The sequence below is a fragment of the Mastomys coucha genome, unplaced genomic scaffold (genome assembly GCF_008632895.1).
Source record: "Mastomys coucha isolate ucsf_1 unplaced genomic scaffold, UCSF_Mcou_1 pScaffold3, whole genome shotgun sequence".
NCBI lineage: Eukaryota > Metazoa > Chordata > Mammalia > Rodentia > Muridae > Mastomys > Mastomys coucha.
In genome coordinates, this window is record NW_022196909.1 from 32132982 (window position 1) to 32150683 (window position 17702).

Genomic DNA, 17702 nt, shown 5'->3' on the forward strand with positions numbered 1-17702 from the left:
TCTCCTACCCAACAACTATCAAACCTCAGAATTCTTTTCCTGTCTAGAAGATATCAGTTTATTCTATACAATTTTTTTTTTTAAATAAAGCTACTGTCCTCTTGTCATCCTAGGCTGGATTGGGGGACAGTTTCTTAATATCAGATATAAAAATGGAGGTTCCAAATTACATGTGTTTAATAATGTCATTTAAAGAGATTTGTTTTGTTTTTTGATTTTTTTTGTTCTTTTGAGACAGGGTTTCTCTGTATAGCCTTGGCTGTCCTGGAACTCATTCTGTAGACCAGGCTGGCCTCGAACTCAGAAATCCGCCTGTCTCTGCCTCCCAAGTGCTGGGATTAAAGGCATACACCACCACTGCCTGGCGAGATTTTAAAAGTATTTTTTAAAGTCCAGAGATTCAGCAAATGTTGGTTGTGGTTAGATAATGTGATGTGTCCGGCTTAGCTTCCCTCCATACTTTTGGTAGAGTTTGCTGACATAATCACACTATTTTTTAAAAATAATTTTGTTTATTTGAAGCAAAAAGTACAACGTTAATAATTTCTTTCTATCTTTGGCAAAAAATATGTGAGGTTGACTTGAGATTTTGTTCAGGGTGGTTGTAAGGTGGTTGTGTTTTCAGACTTAGCTCCTCCTTCCTGTCCCATAAACCAAATTATAAATTACTTCTCATTTCAGACATGAGTTCATTTTCTCAAACTTAACGAGTTTTACTTCTCTACCACATTTTAGAACACTATGGCTTTGCATTGTATCCTGTTCTCTTCCTAATTTATTACTGCAAAAATACTCTATGTGTAGTAGTGTCTATAATAATTTGCATTCTGCACTAAGATACTTCTAGGACATTTTTAAAACCGACATCGTGTATTTATCATTCTGTCACAGGGTTTTGCTGCTTTTAAAAGGTAATTCCTAAGTATTCCTAAATGGGAAATGTCTTCATTTAAGATATCCCTTGTGTTTTGTTTTATTTTTTTTCTTTTTTCTTTTTTTTTGTTTTTGTTTTTGTTTGTTTGTTTTTTTAAGGTCCTTATTCATTAAATGGATACAGAGTGAGAGTCTATAGACAAGATTCTGCCACCCAGTGGTTTACTGGCATAATTACGCATCATGATCTCTTCACCCGCACCATGATCGTAATGAATGATCAGGTAAATAGTTACAGTTTTGGTGCTGGGGTTCAAACCCAGGGTTTTGCACATCCTAAGCACGCCTTCCATGTGCTGAGTGCATGTTATTCCCAACCACCAACCCCAACCTCTCAAGTAATCCTTTCAAAAGGATATTTTTAAGATAAATATTACATTCCCAAGACAAAGTTTCTTTATGTAATAGTCCTGACTGTCCAGGAACTGGCTTTGTAGACCAGGTTGGCCTTGAATTCACAGAGATCTGCCTGCCTCTGCCTCCTAAGCACTGGGATTAAAGGCATCTTCCACCTGACAATATATAATTTTTCAAATTTTTATTTGTGTGTACATATATACATGTTTATAGGCGTGACTGTCACAGCACACCTATGGAGGGTCCTAGAATAAGTCTTATGTCCCACTTCAGGATGTGGGTCCTGGGGATTGAACCTGCAGGCTTGAGAGCTAGTGCCTTTACCCACTGGGCCATCTGTCTGGCTGTAGCTAGCCCCTATACGTGTCTCTAACAATATTAACTTAGTAAGTTTAAATGTGTTTGATGTTACACTGGGGCCACTTTAGGTCAGGAGTGATAGTAATGTCCAGTACATACACAAGTCAGTCCTTAATTGATTAGCCTTTTCCCTCAGATTAAAACTTAACTTTCTTAAAACTTGAGGTTTTTTTTTTCTCTCCAATAATAAATATCTCCCAGGTAGTTTCTTTTCATTACTGAACTCTTTCAAAACATTCATAGTTCTCACACCACATTTAATTATTAAAATTCTTTTTTTAAGAATTACAGTGAATGCAAAAGGGAAAAGGTAATTTTGTCTTTTGTAATTAAAATTGGTAATGTAAGCAGGTGGTATTATACAAATTTGAAATCCCAAACTGATTTGTACATAGTTCAGCTGAGTAAAGAAATTGTACTAATGTTATGCTGGTCAGTTTGTTAGATTTAATGTTTGTTTTATGTCATGGATTAGGTACTAGAACCACAGAATGTCGATCCTTCTATGGTTCAAATGACCTTTCTAGATGATGTCGTTCACTCTTTGTTAAAAGGTGAAAATATTGGCATTACATCACGACGCAGGTCTCGTGCCAGTCAGAGTATCAGCACTGCTCACGTATGTATGTCATTAGGAATGCATTTTAATAAAATACTTCTCCTTAGGCTATTCAAATCAAATAGTAATATAGTCATTGTGGATTTTATTTTAGGGTCATTATACACGTGCTCAAGCAAATAGTCCCAGACCAGCAATGAACTCTCAAGCTGCAGTACCAAAACAGAACACACACCAGCAACAGCAACAAGGAAGTACCCGTCCAAATAAGAGGAAGGGCTCAGACAGCAGTGTACCTGATGAAGAGAAGATGAAGGAAGGTAAATATGATTGTGGATCACGAGGAGGTAGGACCCACTTTTTAAAAGTTGCTTTTGAGAGAGAGACAGAGTCTCACTGCACACTCCTTGCTGTCCTGAGCTCACTGGCTGGCTAGTGTCAGATTCGGAGACCTGTGCTGAGTGAGGATAACATTAAAGACATGTGTCATGCTGCATAGCTAGACTTGCTTTATTTTTTTTTTAAGGGCATGTTCGTAAATAAAAACGCATTAAAATGTGCTTACTGATCATGAAAAATAAAATGTTATCTTTTTATGTCACAGAAAATCCTAAGGGTAAGAACAAGCACGTGGTGACTAAACGACGAAAACCCGAGGAGGGTGAGAAGAGGCCGAGCATGAAAAGGCCCCGGACGGACAGTGCTTCGGACGCTTCCGGGAGCAGTGACTCAGAAAGCGCCAGCAAGAGAGGAACTGAGAATCCCTCTGAACAAATGCCAGAGTGTGAACTGAAAAATAAAGTCATGTCAAAGATAAATGGAGAGGAGGGACAATCCCAGGCTGCTGAGAAGGCAGGAGAAGAGATCCTAATAGACACTCGGCCTCACTGGGACCAGATGCAGGAAGATAAAAACCATGAAGAAGGGGAGAAGCCCAAGTCCATGGACAGCCACCTTCAAGACAAAATGACTCTCCGTTCATCTGAGCAAGCCACAGTTGCTGACCACAGTTCTAACGATTCAGTCCTTCAAGAATGCAATGTGGAAAACCAACGCACAGTGGAATTATTACCAAAGGACAGGTTAGTGTCCAGAACACCGACACCTAAATGTGTTACGGATATCAAAAATGATACTCATTCGGAGAGGGCGGCTCAGGAGAATTCAAATACTTTTGGCCTCCAGACACCTGAGAACATGGATCCAAGTGTTAGTGATTCCAGACATTCAAATGCTAAGTACCTAGAAACAGCAAAGCAAGACTGTGACCAGAGCTGGGTCAGTGATGTAGTGAAAGTGGATTTAACTCAATCAAGTGTTACAAGTGCTCCTTCAGGAAACAATAACCGAGATATGGAAAAAGAGAGAAATCACTATGTCTCATACATGTCTTCATTAAGTACAGTTTCTGTCACAGAGGATCAGCTGCATAAACGAAGTCCACCCCCAGAAACTATAAAATCTAAACTAACTACTTCAGTAGATACTCAGAAGGCAAAATCCAGTTCTTCTCCCGAAGTTGTTAAACCCAAGATCACTCATTCTCCTGATTCTGTGAAGTCTAAAGCTGCTTACGGGAACAGTCAAGCTGTTGGTGAGCTAAGGCTGGCGAGTAAGATAGAGCATGAGTTATCCAGAGGTAGTTTCCATCCAGTTCCTACTCGAGGCAGTGCTTTGGAAACTACAAAGAGCCCTCTAATCATTGATAAAAATGAGCACTTCACAGTCTATAGGGATCCTGCTCTTATTGGATCAGAAACAGGAGCTAATCACATTTCACCTTTTTTGAGCCAGCATCCTTTCTCTCTTCATTCCTCATCTCATAGAACCTGTTTAAACCCAGGTACCCATCACCCTGCCTTAACGCCAGGACCCCACTTACTAGCTGGGTCATCTAGTCAAACTCCATTACCTACCATTAACACTCACCCTCTCACTAGTAGTCCACACCATTCTGTCCATCACCCTCATTTGCTTTCCACTGTGTTACCTGGAGTGCCTACTGCCTCTTTACTCGGTGGCCACCCTCGCCTAGAGAGTGCTCATGCAAGCAGCTTGAGCCATTTAGCACTAGCACACCAGCAGCAGCAACAGTTGTTACAACACCAGTCACCTCATCTTCTCGGACAAGCCCATCCTTCCGCTTCATATAATCAGCTTGGACTTTATCCAATTATTTGGCAATATCCAAATGGAACACATGCATACTCGGGACTTGGTCTCCCTCCTTCTAAGTGGGTTCACCCAGAAAATGCAGTCAATGCTGAAACTTCATTAAGGAGGGTAAGTGACACTGCTGTTGACTGCAGAGCAGCATGTATTTGTTAATTATCCTCTATAGGTACTTTAAAAATAGTACAGATTTTCAAATGCTTATTTTGCAAATGGATAATAACCTCACCAGGCTTAACTTTTATAGATCACATTGTCTGTTAGACTGTGATCTATGCTATATATTTTGGTAGTAAAAGTACAGGCTTAAAATTATATGTAATAGTTAAGTTTAAAAAAAACAAAACCAACATTTCTTTAAATGATGCTATGTTAGCCCTGGACAACTGAGTGTGTCATTTTCTGTTTGAAAACATGACTTTCTGTGCCTTTGTGCTCAAAGACACTAGAAGTTAGGCCTTCCTAGGATTCGCAGCGCTGTCAACACTTCCGTAGTGACATTATTGCAGGGTCAGGGTCGTGTATCTTTGAAGAGTATAAAAGCCTTACTCTTTCTCATGTTAAATTCTGTAATAACATGATTGCAGAAGGTGGGAAGATAGGACTCCCACTCTTCCATGCCTTATGTGCTTTCTCCCGCAAATAGCTGTGCACTAATAGAACACACACCAACAGTAAAAAGTAAGGGGCTGGATAGCATTGTTACAGTCTTACCATGAAGCTAGCTAGCTTGGCCTTTTGCTGACCATGTACTCTTTAAGTATTCCTCCTAGACTCTTTTAAATACCACCTCACTTGCAGTAAAAGCAGCATGAAATTTATCATTTTTATCATTTTCAAGCTCTCGATTGAAGAAGTAGTGTCAAATTTTTCCATCTTGTACATTGATCCATTTATCCATTTATTTACTTATTTATCATCTATCCATCCACTCATCTATTGTGTATGTGTTACAATGGTATGCCACAACACTCAAGCACAGTTCACAGGACAACTTACTCTGCATGTGGCTTCTGGGGCTCTAACATAGGCAGCCAGGCATGAATGCAGGTTTCCTGGTGAACCATCTGGCAGCCTAGTAGGGTCAAGTGTCTTTGAGCAGTATATAAGCCGTAAACTTTATTTTGTAAAATGAATCTCTACTCATTATACGTTTAATTACCTTCCTCCCAGCCTTTGACAACTTTCAGTTAATATCCCCTCTCCCCCCCCCCACCCCCCACCCAGGGTTTCTCTGTGTAGCCCTGGTTGTCCTGAAATTCACTCTGTAGACCAGGCTGGCCTCAAACTCAGACATCCACCTGCCTCTGCCTCCCAAGTGCTGGGATTAAAGGCACAATATTTGTGTCTCCTGTCACTTCCAATGCAATGCTAAATATAAACAATATTGTTCCTGAAATAAGATAAATTTAATATTTTTCTAGTTATCTTTCTTACTTCATTTTGTATGTCCTTTAAGTTCATCCATATTGACACTATTTACAACAGAAGGATGGCCATTTTTAAAAGCTGCATTCTACTTTATTTCATGTGTGTGTATGTAGGGAGGAACACATTATCCATTCATTAGCATTAGGGGCTTATCCATGCTAATCAAGGACTCTGCCTCCATGCCAACCACATTTTGTTTAGCAATTTTCTGTTGGTGGACATTTGAGTTATTTTCAGTACTTAGCTTTAGGATCACTGCTTCCATGCACATGAACTGAGCACTTTTCATGCTATGTTTTGGGCAAGATCCATAATGTGTTGGGAGTGGTGATTTGGAATCCCTTGCTACTAAATTTCTCTTATTTCAGGAATAATATTGTTTATATTTAGCATTGCATTGGAAGTGACAGGAGACACAGATATTGTTGTCATGGTGCCAAAAGTTTGTTAGAGAAGCTTTTGTAATTTTAGGTGGCAGTAATGAGGTCATCGTTACAGTGACTGATGATGATAGTCAGGTACACCTACTAAGCAGTTGGCAATCTAAGAATATTTCTTGTGGTTTATTCTCAGTAATTCCCCTGTAGTTTGCCTTCCTGTGAGCTTTGGGTTTCCTTAATGAAATTAACAGTGGTTACTGCAGTTATTTCTGCCCCAGTATTGGCACATTTACTGTTGTTAATATTTCAGTTCTAGGATGGTGCTTCCAGAATCACAAGTTTATCCCTCTTAATTTTGTTTCTGAGATAGGGTCTGGATTCTGAGTGCATCTTTGATCATGTGCCATTGATCATGTGATTACGTGACTTGAAATGGAATGGAGTTTCTGGTTAAATGATACCAGAATGTAGAAGTTACGTCCTGTAAGTGAAGCATATGATCACTGACCACTTCTCACCCATGTCCCCATCACAGTTGCTCGTCTGGGTCATGGATGTAGTTGGCACTGCAGAGGCACATGGAAGCCAAGAACTGGCAAAGGAATTTGGATCTTCTTCCATAAGTTCCACGCTCTGCAAAAGAGATAGCAGATTGTTTATAAGACCTTAAAATGTTTGATTCTAGTTAGGTTTTATTTATATAAAATTATAATACAAAGATGTAAACTAAAATAACATTTTAAGCAAAAAATGGTCCTGTAACTTCACATTTGTAATTAGGGTAATCAGATAATATAAGTAGAAACCACTAAACGAGGAAATAATTTTAAATGCTACTTCATAAGAAAAAAAATTCTTTCATCATTGTCATTGAGTCTTACGTAACTTTGGCCTCTGTGTCATTTTGTATTTAAATGTTCTTCTTGTACATCATTGTGCACATTCTCTTGTGAGGTTTAGAGCTGTGACTTAGCCACACTAACTGCTCTTCATTGTTGATATAAGTTGTAAGGTTTATTCCTTTTAGTCAGACTAAAGGTGATTTGAATTTTCCTGGTATGTGACTCGTCCTGATGACAGATTTACAAAGCACACTCTTGAGTTATATTGAGTCACAGTATAGAAAACAGTTTTTAAACATGTAATTAGATGTATGGGCTTTAACATGTATATCACTGTCACCATATAAGTGCTAGCTTACCAAGACACACAGCACGCTGTCACAGAAAACAGAAGTATGGTAATGCTTCCACACCTCCCTCTATAGTAGCCTAATGGTGTCTGGCTTACAGAGTATAGGCGACCACATTTATAGGCCTTAAGTGAAATGACCTAGGAGTTGAATATAAACTCTTACATTACAAAGTTAATTATTCTATGGGAAAATTGACAGACAAACTTGATTATAATTTTTGCTTCTAGTGGAATAACATGTTAGGTCTAACATTCTGGCTTTGCTGTAAGCACCAATTCTTCTGATTTTAGGATCGTAGGGAATCATAATATTAGGTCTATGGACATTGTTTATACACTTCAGACCTGCTTTTAGTGAAGAAATAGTTTTAGAAGATACTATTTTATGTTGATTTGTTTTTTAAGTTGAATGTAAAAAGTCTTTATGGTTAATGTTGGTTAAAAATTGGGTATTTCTCACGAGATTCATTTAAAAATATCAGGTTTTATAGATATACTATGGTCAGAAGTCTTGCTATGAAACTGAAGTACTTGGATTAAGTACATGACAGTCTACCCAGCTCAACAATTTAGGTTTGCGTTTTTCTGTTAGTGTTGTTTTGGTAACTAAAATGTAGGTTTTTGGTTTTGTTTTTAATAGAACTCTCCCAGTCCTTGGTTACATCAACCCACTCCTGTGACCTCAGCGGATGGTATTGGATTACTTAGTCACATTCCTGTCAGACCTTCCAGTGCAGAACCTCACCGACCTCACAAGATGTCAGTGCATTCCAGTCCCCCACTGACAAAGACATTAGCAGATCACCACAAAGAGTACGTTTACTAGTGTTTAACACTTAACACATATCTTTGTCTTTCATGATTTTCTTAATTCACTTTTAAAATAGTTTATTTAACTATTAGTGTCAAAACTAGACTTTGAAGATTCTTTTCTTTTCCTTGTGTTTTGCCTTGTTGAGTCAGTCTGCTGCTGAACTCATTGCAATCCTCCTGCCTCAGCCTTCCAAGTAGTATAATTATAGCTATAAGTGACTACAAGTGGCTCTGTTCTTTTCATATTGGTATATCTTCCAATTTTAGATACTATCAAAACTGTTTGCTTTCATAGTATAATGACATTTCATAAAAATCACTCTGTATGAAGAAGTGATTACAAGAATCTCTGTATTTTCTTTGTAGAGAATTGGAGAGGAAAGCCCTTATGGAACCGTTACGGTCTAATGCGTCCACATCAGTAAAAGGGGACCTGGATCTTAATAGGTCGCAGGCAGGAAAAGATTGCCACTTGCATAGGCATTTTGTGGGTCCAAGGCCACCCCAGGAGACCGGAGAGAGACTGAACAAATACAAGGAGGAACACCGTCGGATTCTTCAAGAGAGTATTGATGTGGCTCCATTTACAACCAAAATCAAGGGGCATGAGGTTGAAAGAGAGAATTACTCCAGAGTAGGACCGTCGTCTTCTAGTCCTAAAAGCCATGCTATCAAACAAGATAAAGATGTAGACCGCTCAGTGTCAGAGATTTATAAGATGAAGCACTCAGTGCCTCAGAGTTTGCCCCAAAGTAACTACTTCACTACTTTATCTAATAGTGTAGTCAATGAGCCACCAAGATCCTACCCGTCCAAAGAAGTTTCCAATATTTACACTGAGAAACAAAATAATAACCTTTCTGCAACAGCCAGTTCTCAAACTCTTTCTTTTATATCATCTCTTTCAAAGCCTCCACCTTTGATTAAACACCAACCAGAAAGTGAAAGTTTAGTTGGCAAGATGCCAGACCATCTTCCCCATCAGAGTGCATCTCACTCAGTAACAACATTCAGAAGTGATTGTAGGAGCCCTACGCATCTGACTGTTTCTTCTACAAATGCCCTCCGCAGCATGCCTGCTCTGCACAGAGCACCAGTATTCCATCCGCCCATCCACCACAGCGTGGGAAGAAAGGAAAGCGGCTACAGTAGCCTTTCGCCTCCAACTCTGACCCCAGTGATGCCAGTAAATGCTGGGGGCAAAGTTCAAGAATCTCAGAAGCCTCCAACTCTAATTCCTGAGCCGAAAGACTCTCAGGCAAATTTTAAAAATTCTTCTGATCAGAGTCTAACGGAAATGTGGAGATCTAATAACAACCTCAACAAGGAGAAAGCTGAGTGGACCGTGGAAAAGAGTAGTGGAAAGTCCCAGGCTGCTGTGGCATCTGTCATTGTTCGTCCACCTTCTAGTACAAAAGTTGATAGTGTATCATCTGTAACATTAGCTTCCAAAGATCGAGTTTGTGAAAGATCTTCATCTGGGGCAAATAAAACAGATTACCTCAAACCAGAAGCCGGAGAGACTGGAAGAATTGTTCTACCAAATGTGAATTTAGAAAGTGTTCATGTGAAATCTGAAAAAACCTTTGAAGCTGTCTCCCAGGGCAGTATTCCTGTTTCGGTCATGTCCGCTGTAAATGTAGTCTCTACTACCAAAACAGATGTGCTCACATCTTCTGCCACTACCACCAGTGTCTCCAGCTTGGGTGGTTCAGAAGCAATCTATTCTTTATCAAATACCATTTCGGCCTCTACACCCTTAGAATGTGTTTCTTCAAAGAGTATTAGTCAGTCAGTGGCGCAAGCAAAGGATTGCAAAGTCAGCCCCACAGTTCCAGTCACTCTGGCCTGTAGTAAGACAGGAAGTGGTGTGCAGCCTGGCTCTGGTTTTTCGGGCACAACTGATTTTATTCATTTAAAAAAGCACAAGGCGGCATTGGCTGCAGCTCAGTATAAAAATAGTAATGTCAGTGAGGCTGAACTTAATACTGTGAGAAATCAGACAGTGGCCGCCTCTCTCCCCCTGGATAGCACCATGACCTGCACTGCAAGTAACAAAGCGGCCTCTGTAGGAAGTGGGCCAGCATCCCAGCCCAGTCAGCCCAACTACCACACCAAGCTGAAGAAAGCCTGGCTCACCAGACACTCGGAAGAAGACAAAAATACTAACAAAATGGGGAATTCAGGGAACTCCGTATCAGAAATTATTAAGCCATGTTCTGTCAACTTAATAGCCTCTACATCTAATGATATACAAAATAGTGTAGATGGCAGAGTCACTGTAGATAGGTATGGAAGAGATGAAAAAGTCAGCAGGAGAAAAGCCAAAAGAACTTACGAATCTGGCTCTGAAAGTGGAGACTCGGATGAGAGCGAAAGCAAGGCGGAGCAGAGGACTAAGCGGCAGCCGAAGCCAACGTACAAAAAGAAGCAGAACGACCTGCAGAGGAGGAAAGGCGAGGCCGAGGAGGACCCGAAGCCCAATGGGGTTCTCAGCAGGAGTGCCAAAGACAAAAGTAAATTGAAGTTGCAGAACAGCAGTAGTGGTGAGTAAATACATTTGTTTATTGCAAATAAAATGGGCCACAGGTCCTGGCAATAATGATGGGTTCTTTCTGTAGGGCATAGTTGTAAACTTCATTTCTGCCTTTTCTATGTCTCCCCTCAAGAGGAAAAGATTAGATCCCCATTCTTGAAAGATGTTTTCACCTGGCATTTATTGTAAGAATTCAATGTGAAATTTAGAAATTGATCTTTTCCTAGAAATGTCAAAATATAGCTTTGATTATTACACCAGACAAAAACCTGTACTTCTGATACTAAAGTATTTAACCGTGACACGATCTCATTAGAAAAGTAATTCCTATTCACGAGTGAGCACAGTATAGAGGAGCAGTGTGATTTGGTTCCTCTCATTCTCAGCACTTAACAAAGCTGTGAGTTTATGGAAATGGTAACAACGGGTAGAAAATAAAAGAAACTTGTAATTTTCTGTGTTTATTCCAGCAAGCACTTCCATACTAAATAAACACCTCAAAATACAAAAATGAAACCACAGAGTTTATGGCTACAGCTGGACAAAGTCGGGCTACTTACCAGTAGTAGTCATTACACAGTGTTTCTATATGTCTTCAAAGGAATTTGTCTGTTTCTTTGTACATTTGTTGCATAATACAGGAACCACTTAATACTTTTACTGCATATGTATAATTGCCTACATACATAAAACTTCTCTATTAGTGTGGATGCTCAAGCAGTACTTCCATAAGTGCTTGGTTGCTACAAGCTCCTTATTTATGCCTTTACCCATGTGCCTGTGTGGGACCAAAGGCAGCACGCATTACAGAAAGGCAGGAGAATGGAATTACAGAACAGGACAGGCTCAGTTTGAGACCCACGGACGCAGGTACAGTCAGAAAGCAGAGGGGCTGCCCTCAACCAGACTTTAAATAAGAATGCTGCTTTTTCTTTCTCGTTATTGCCCCAGCCAGATTCACAGGAAGCTTAGTGGTCAGTAATTGTTTCAATCCATATATTTCTTTCTTTTATGGGGGAAGGGGATGGTGGTTTGAGACAGGGTTTCTCTGTGTAGCCCTGGCTGTCCTTGGACACACTCTGTAGACCAGGCTGGCCTTGAACTCAGAACCCACCTGCCTCTGCCTCTCAAGTGCTGGGATTAAAGGTGTGTGCCACCACTGCCCAGCTCATATATTTCTTTTGATGTTGGATATTCAAATTTTTTTACTTAAACTTTGAGAAAATAGCATTCAGCAATTATAAAATACTTTCAAAGTTAAATTCATAAAATTATGTTTAAGTGGCATGTATAGATATAGCTATAGATGTTCTCCATGTCAATACTGAATATGCATGTTTCCAAGTGAGACTCTGAGATAGTGGCCACACTCCGGGTTCAATTGCCATTTGTTTGAAAACTGTATTTGTTAGGTAAGGATAGGATCGATTTGCCGCTGGCTCATCCAGAAAAGTTACTTAGCATAGGATGTTCTCACAAGTTCAAAGAATTTTAAATTTTGATTATCTGTTTCTTGGATGAAATTTGACAATTTGTTCCTCCTTTTGTTTAATGGAGTTGTCATTTGTCATCGTCAGCTTAAAGAATGATTTGGGTTTACATGTCATACTGATATAAATTTAATTATAACTTAATTATAATTAACTGATTATAATTAAAATAAGTTTGAAATAATAATATATCTTATATATACATATAAAATGTTTTTAGTACATTTTTTAGGAAGCTACAGTAGAGTTTGCTTTCTTTAGTCATTTGGCATATCTTCTACCCTTTGTTTTAATTAGAGATTGGCTGCCTTTCCTAAATAATTTTTACATAAATTTACTTTATGAGCTTAAATTGTGACCAAATTTTAGAATGTTTACAATATACTTGCTAATGTATATACTAGTGACTCCCCTACAATCTAATTAATTTCTGTATCCCAAAGTGCATTTATGGTGTTGGCTATGAGAAATCAAGGGTTAGCATGTATTTATGTAGCTTTAATTTCTTCCTCCCGAGTTCTCTTCACTAGGGCAGCTGTTTTTGAATTTGTTAACCAAAACCTAGGTCTTAAAGGCTCTAACTGTATAAAAGAATCAGTGTTAGATAATTTATGTTAGCAGTGTTTTATTCTCAGACCTATATATTTTAGATAAATTATCAATAAATTAGACATTTTGAATTAAAGGATGATGCCTTATTGAAAGCAGATACTATTATTAAATTGCTAAAAGAAATTTGGTATTCTCAAGAATGGCCTAGTATAGAAGAATTAATGGTATCAAAAGCCCTTCAGTAAACTACCTTTGTAACCCACTCACTTCTTTAAAAATAAACCTTCAGAAGTGAAGAATTGGTTTCAAGTATCTCATTTTGAAGACTTCATAGTACTGTTTAAATTATTACAATCAATGTTATGGAATTTCACATTCTAAACTGTTCCCATCATACAGAATTAAAAGTATATTGATTAAAATTACTTCCTAGTTTGAAAGAAATAGAAACAGGATTACATTTAGTTTTCTTTAGTGTAATCAATTTAGAAGTAAGTAAATGATTGAAGAAAGTGTGCCAAAGCATGTCTTATCAGTGGTGTGATAGGTCTTGTTCATTCTAACATCCTTTAATAATAAAGTCCAGAGGAAAGATCTCTTGTATGCAATGGAAAAGAACTGCCTTTTTGTTGTTATTTTATGTGTATGGGTTTTCTGCTTGAATTAAGTGTGCACTATGTGTATGTCTGGTGCCCGTGGAGGCCAGAAAATAGCATTGGATCCCAGGGACTGGAATTTAAGTTGTGGGCACTGGGGATTGAACCTTGGTCTTCTTGAAGAGCAGCCAATGGTATTGACTGGAAAGCCATCTCTGCAGCACCAGAAAGATCTTTATACCACTTGTCATGCCATAACTGGCATGTGCTGTGTGCATGAGCATATGTGCTCACTGGGTGGCCTCTAGCCCAAGATAAAGACTAAAAGGGAAGGAACAGTTAACAATTGTAAAGAATAAAGAAGCAGGCAGCAATCTTAAAAAGAATATTATATTTTAACCTAGCTCTAAACATTGCTACGTATCGGAGAGGTGTGCGTGTCTGCGCGCGCGCGTGTGTGTGTGTGTGTGTGTGTGTGTGTGTGTGTGTGTGTGTGTGCGTGTGTGCGTGTGTGTGTGTGTGTGTACATGCACGTGCATGAGTGTACTCACGCATATTTGTATGTGTGATTATACTATTTACACTATCAATAACTAGGTATTAGTGGGAAATCTAGATAGGAATTCTGCTCCCAGTTTTGGTAAGAAATATTTGGTTTTAGAACTTGTGTGGCTTTGATACAATTGGAAAGGATTTGAAAAGAAGGATAGGAAATATTTATTCTTGAGTTACAAATAGTGGGCTGTACATCAAATCTCTGATGGATAGGATGATAAAGACGGTAAACAAGTGCATCTGGTGGCTTCAGAGCTTGTTCTTAAGTGAATACCTTTTAGATATTCAGGTGGAAGTGCAGTCATCCGCATGCTGCTTCCTTGACTCTCCTGCTCTACAGGCTGCTCCACAGATGACTGGTTATGTTACTAATGTTGTTTCCCTTGTTAGTTCATGCTAAGGACCAGTGAGGAAACAAGTATGGTGAATGAATTTATCTTTTTGCCGACAAATCTTAGAGCATAGTCCATTTTAGAGATTGTTTTTGCTCACACACTGGAGAAAGTGATTTCTCTCTGTGTTTGTAAAGATTAAAGATTGCCCTCAGAACACTTGAGCTTGACAGACATTCACAATGGGGAGCAGTTGATTGCTTTGAGTTTGCTTTTCAGTCGTTGCCTTCAACAAAACACCCCAGTTAATATTGTGGGTCCTCTCTCCCTTTCTTCAGAACCTTTTTAATTGTGTAAAAGATACTGTCCCCCACCAAGATGTTGATGTCGTATACTGAGTTCTTGTCATAAGAGAAAGATGGTGATTGCTTTTGGTGGTGGTAGTGGATTCTGAGACAGTTTCAGTAGATACCCCAGGCTGGCATTGAGCATGTGCTCATTCTTCTACTTCAGTTACCCAAGTCCTGGGCTGAAAGGCATATGTCTCCATTACTAGCAACAAGTTTATTTTCAACTAAATATGTACATAATATGAATAATTTTTATGTTTGGTATTACACTCTTAATAAAGGTGCAATTTAAACATTTCATCTCAGCAAAGGAGTCTCTGCTCTCCTTTCCTGTCCGGTTAGAAGGATGAGCAGGGAATCGAAGGATGTTGGAGACTTAGCAGTCGCTCATCATTTACGTGGACTTTAGTCTTGTCAACGAGCATTTCATCCCAAAGACCAACCCTTTCTGTAAAACACAATTCTGTTGATAAGTTCCTTCTAATTTTACAGCTGGCATTCCTCGTTCCGTGTTGAAAGACTGGCGAAAAGTCAAGAAGCTGAAGCAAACTGGAGAATCGTTTTTGCAGGATGACTCTTGCTGTGAGATAGGGCCCAACTTACAAAAGTGCCGAGAGTGTAGACTTATCCGTAGTAAGAAGGGGGAAGAATCGACTCACTCACCGGTCTTTTGTAGATTTTACTACTTTAGGAGGTAAGTTGAAATAATGAGAAGTGGCAGGGTCTGGTTTTTTAATATTGGACCTTGTACTAGTATTCTGAGAAGCCCTTTCCTGATGCAGCAGTGTGTCTTTGTTCTGACATAGTCTAAGTAATACTAACTCATGCTGTGCTTCCTTCTTCAAAAAGATTCACTCTTCTTCTATCAGAAGTGCTAGCATTTTTTCCTAAGAATTATAAGAAAATATCTACCTTAATTTTAAAATTTCTTAAAAATGCATATACTTTTGCCAAAACAGTTTAACTTTTTTTTTTTTTTTTTTGAGACAGGGTGTCTCTGTGTAGCCCTGGCTGTCCTGGAACTCACTCTGTATGTAGACCAGGCTGGCCTCGAACTCAGAAATCCGCCTCCCAGGTGCTGGGGTTAAAGGTGTGCGCCACCACTGCCGGACAGTTTAACATTTAATTAAGTAAAAAATGTTATCTATGAATCCAGATAAATAGTCTTAGCTATAAAACATAGGAATGGTCATACTTAAACATTATAGCTAATATATTATACCATAGTTTACAAGTTTTATAGTAAAATACAGAAACCACTAGATATTAATCTATTTAACATAAATATTGTCAAGTGCTTTACATGTAAAAGCTTTATAAAAAGGGCAGGTAACACCACCAGTGAGACTAGTTTTGAGTCTCACGTTCTAGACCCCATTGATGTTCTTGAATCCCATCTGTGTTCTTTGGTGCCTCTGAGAAATTTATGACCTTTCATAGGATGATAGCTGAGCTGTTGAAGAGATGAGGGTAGAGTGCACGCACCACAGTGTCAGCAGAGGCAGATCTGAGTTGGAGCCCAGCCTGGCCTATGTAAAGAGACTCTGTCTCAAAGGAAAGGAAACAAACAAGACAAAACACCCAAAAGCCATCCATTGTTTTTACTTCAGAGTCTGTAGCCAACAGCCCACCAAAGGCAAGGCAGGCCACCTTGGGAAGGGGGTTGAGGGCTGTAGAAGTGGCGCTCGCTCAGGCATGTGTGAAAGAAATTCCCTAGGAATCAAGGCAGCAGTCTGACAGGATGAGAAAACCTCAGGTTTGAGGAAAAGAAATGTCTCATGAAGAAAACCATACTGGGGTGAAGGTGATTGCAATTGTTGCTTCTCAGGGGGATGAATATATTAGTTTTCCAAGAGAAGCAGAGCCAGGGGAATTAGAAGTTCGAGGTCATTGTCATGTCACTGGATTGCTGTACAGCAAGTTTAAAGCTAGCCTAGGCTATGAAACCCTGTCTCAAAAACTAAACACCTCATTAAAATAAAAAGATGACTACAATTAGGAAACCAGAAATCCTGAGGTGATTAAAGACATTATTTTTAAAGATGTATTTATTTATTATATGTAAGTACACTGTAGCTGTCTTAAGACACTCCAGAAGAGGGAGTCAGATCTCATTACAGATGGTTGTGAGTCACCATGTAGTTGTTGGGATTTGAACTCAGGACCTTCAGAAGAGCAGTCAGTGCTGATAACCTCTAAGCTATCTCTCCAGCCCCAATTAAAGACATTTTAACTTGATCAATTTTAGATAAAGGAAGGCTAGTCATAAAATAACTTTAAGCCTGGTGTTACATGTTTCTAATTCCAGAATTCAGGATAATTACACAGAATTGTTGCTAGTTCAAAGCTAACCTGGGTTACAGTGTGTAGCTTTCGGTGAGTGGGGTAAAGGGAAGCAAAAAAAAAAAAAACCCGATAGCATTGGCCAGACTGTCTCACCTTATACATGCAGGGCGTCTTCAGTGGTTAAGGACTGACTGTAGTTACTTAAAGTAGGTAATTGGCATCGCTCTGTTGAACGGTGGAAATAGAGGCTTGTACGTGCTGGCTAATTGTTGTACCTGTAAACTTTAGATCCCAAAGCCTTGGTTCTTGAAATAACCTAACCAGTGCTGCTTATATCACTGTCACTATATAATGCCTGAGGCGTTGAAATTGATTAATAACTTGAGCATGTGTAAGAAACTATCCTCTTTTATGGTTTATAATTACAACATGTTTATAATGTGGGAGCATAAAACTCATGTTGGTTTCTAATATTTTGTGTCTTAATGTTTCAGGTTGTCCTTTAGTAAAAATGGAGTAGTCAGGATAGATGGTTTTTCTTCTCCTGATCAATACGATGATGAAGCCATGAGTTTATGGACCCATGAAAATTATGAAGATGATGAAGTAGATGTTGAAACCTCTAAGTATATATTGGATATAATAGGTGATAAGTTCTGTCAGTTAGTAACATCTGAAAAAACAGCTTTGTCCTGGGTGAAAAAGGATGGTAAGGAAGTTAATATGGCATGCACCACACAAATTTCATTCAAAGAATTCTCTCTGTATTGTTTAATCTGTAAGTTCCTCACGTTACCTAGTTTTTT

The 17702-nt window shown here is 39.0% G+C and overlaps 1 protein-coding gene across 12 annotated transcripts in view; it reads left to right on the forward strand.

The window, feature by feature from the left end:
• The window catches only part of Jmjd1c (jumonji domain containing 1C), a 166639-nt gene that overhangs the window by 122965 nt on the left and 25972 nt on the right, over positions 1–17702 (forward strand). For 7 of the 12 annotated variants that reach the window (XM_031348636.1, XM_031348641.1, XM_031348633.1 and 4 more), the window contains 8 exons: positions 1033–1157; positions 2126–2269; positions 2364–2529; positions 2814–4492; positions 8027–8199; positions 8566–10745; positions 15103–15304; positions 17391–17605. In XM_031348636.1, coding sequence (XP_031204496.1) covers positions 1033–1157; positions 2126–2269; positions 2364–2529; positions 2814–4492; positions 8027–8199; positions 8566–10745; positions 15103–15304; positions 17391–17605 — 4884 coding nt within the window. Of the gene's footprint in view, positions 1–1032; positions 1158–2125; positions 2274–2363; positions 2530–2813; positions 4493–8026; positions 8200–8565; positions 10746–15102; positions 15305–17390; positions 17606–17702 lie in introns of those variants that run through there. The other 5 variants (XM_031348637.1, XM_031348643.1, XM_031348632.1 and 2 more) reach the window with 4 other exon arrangements.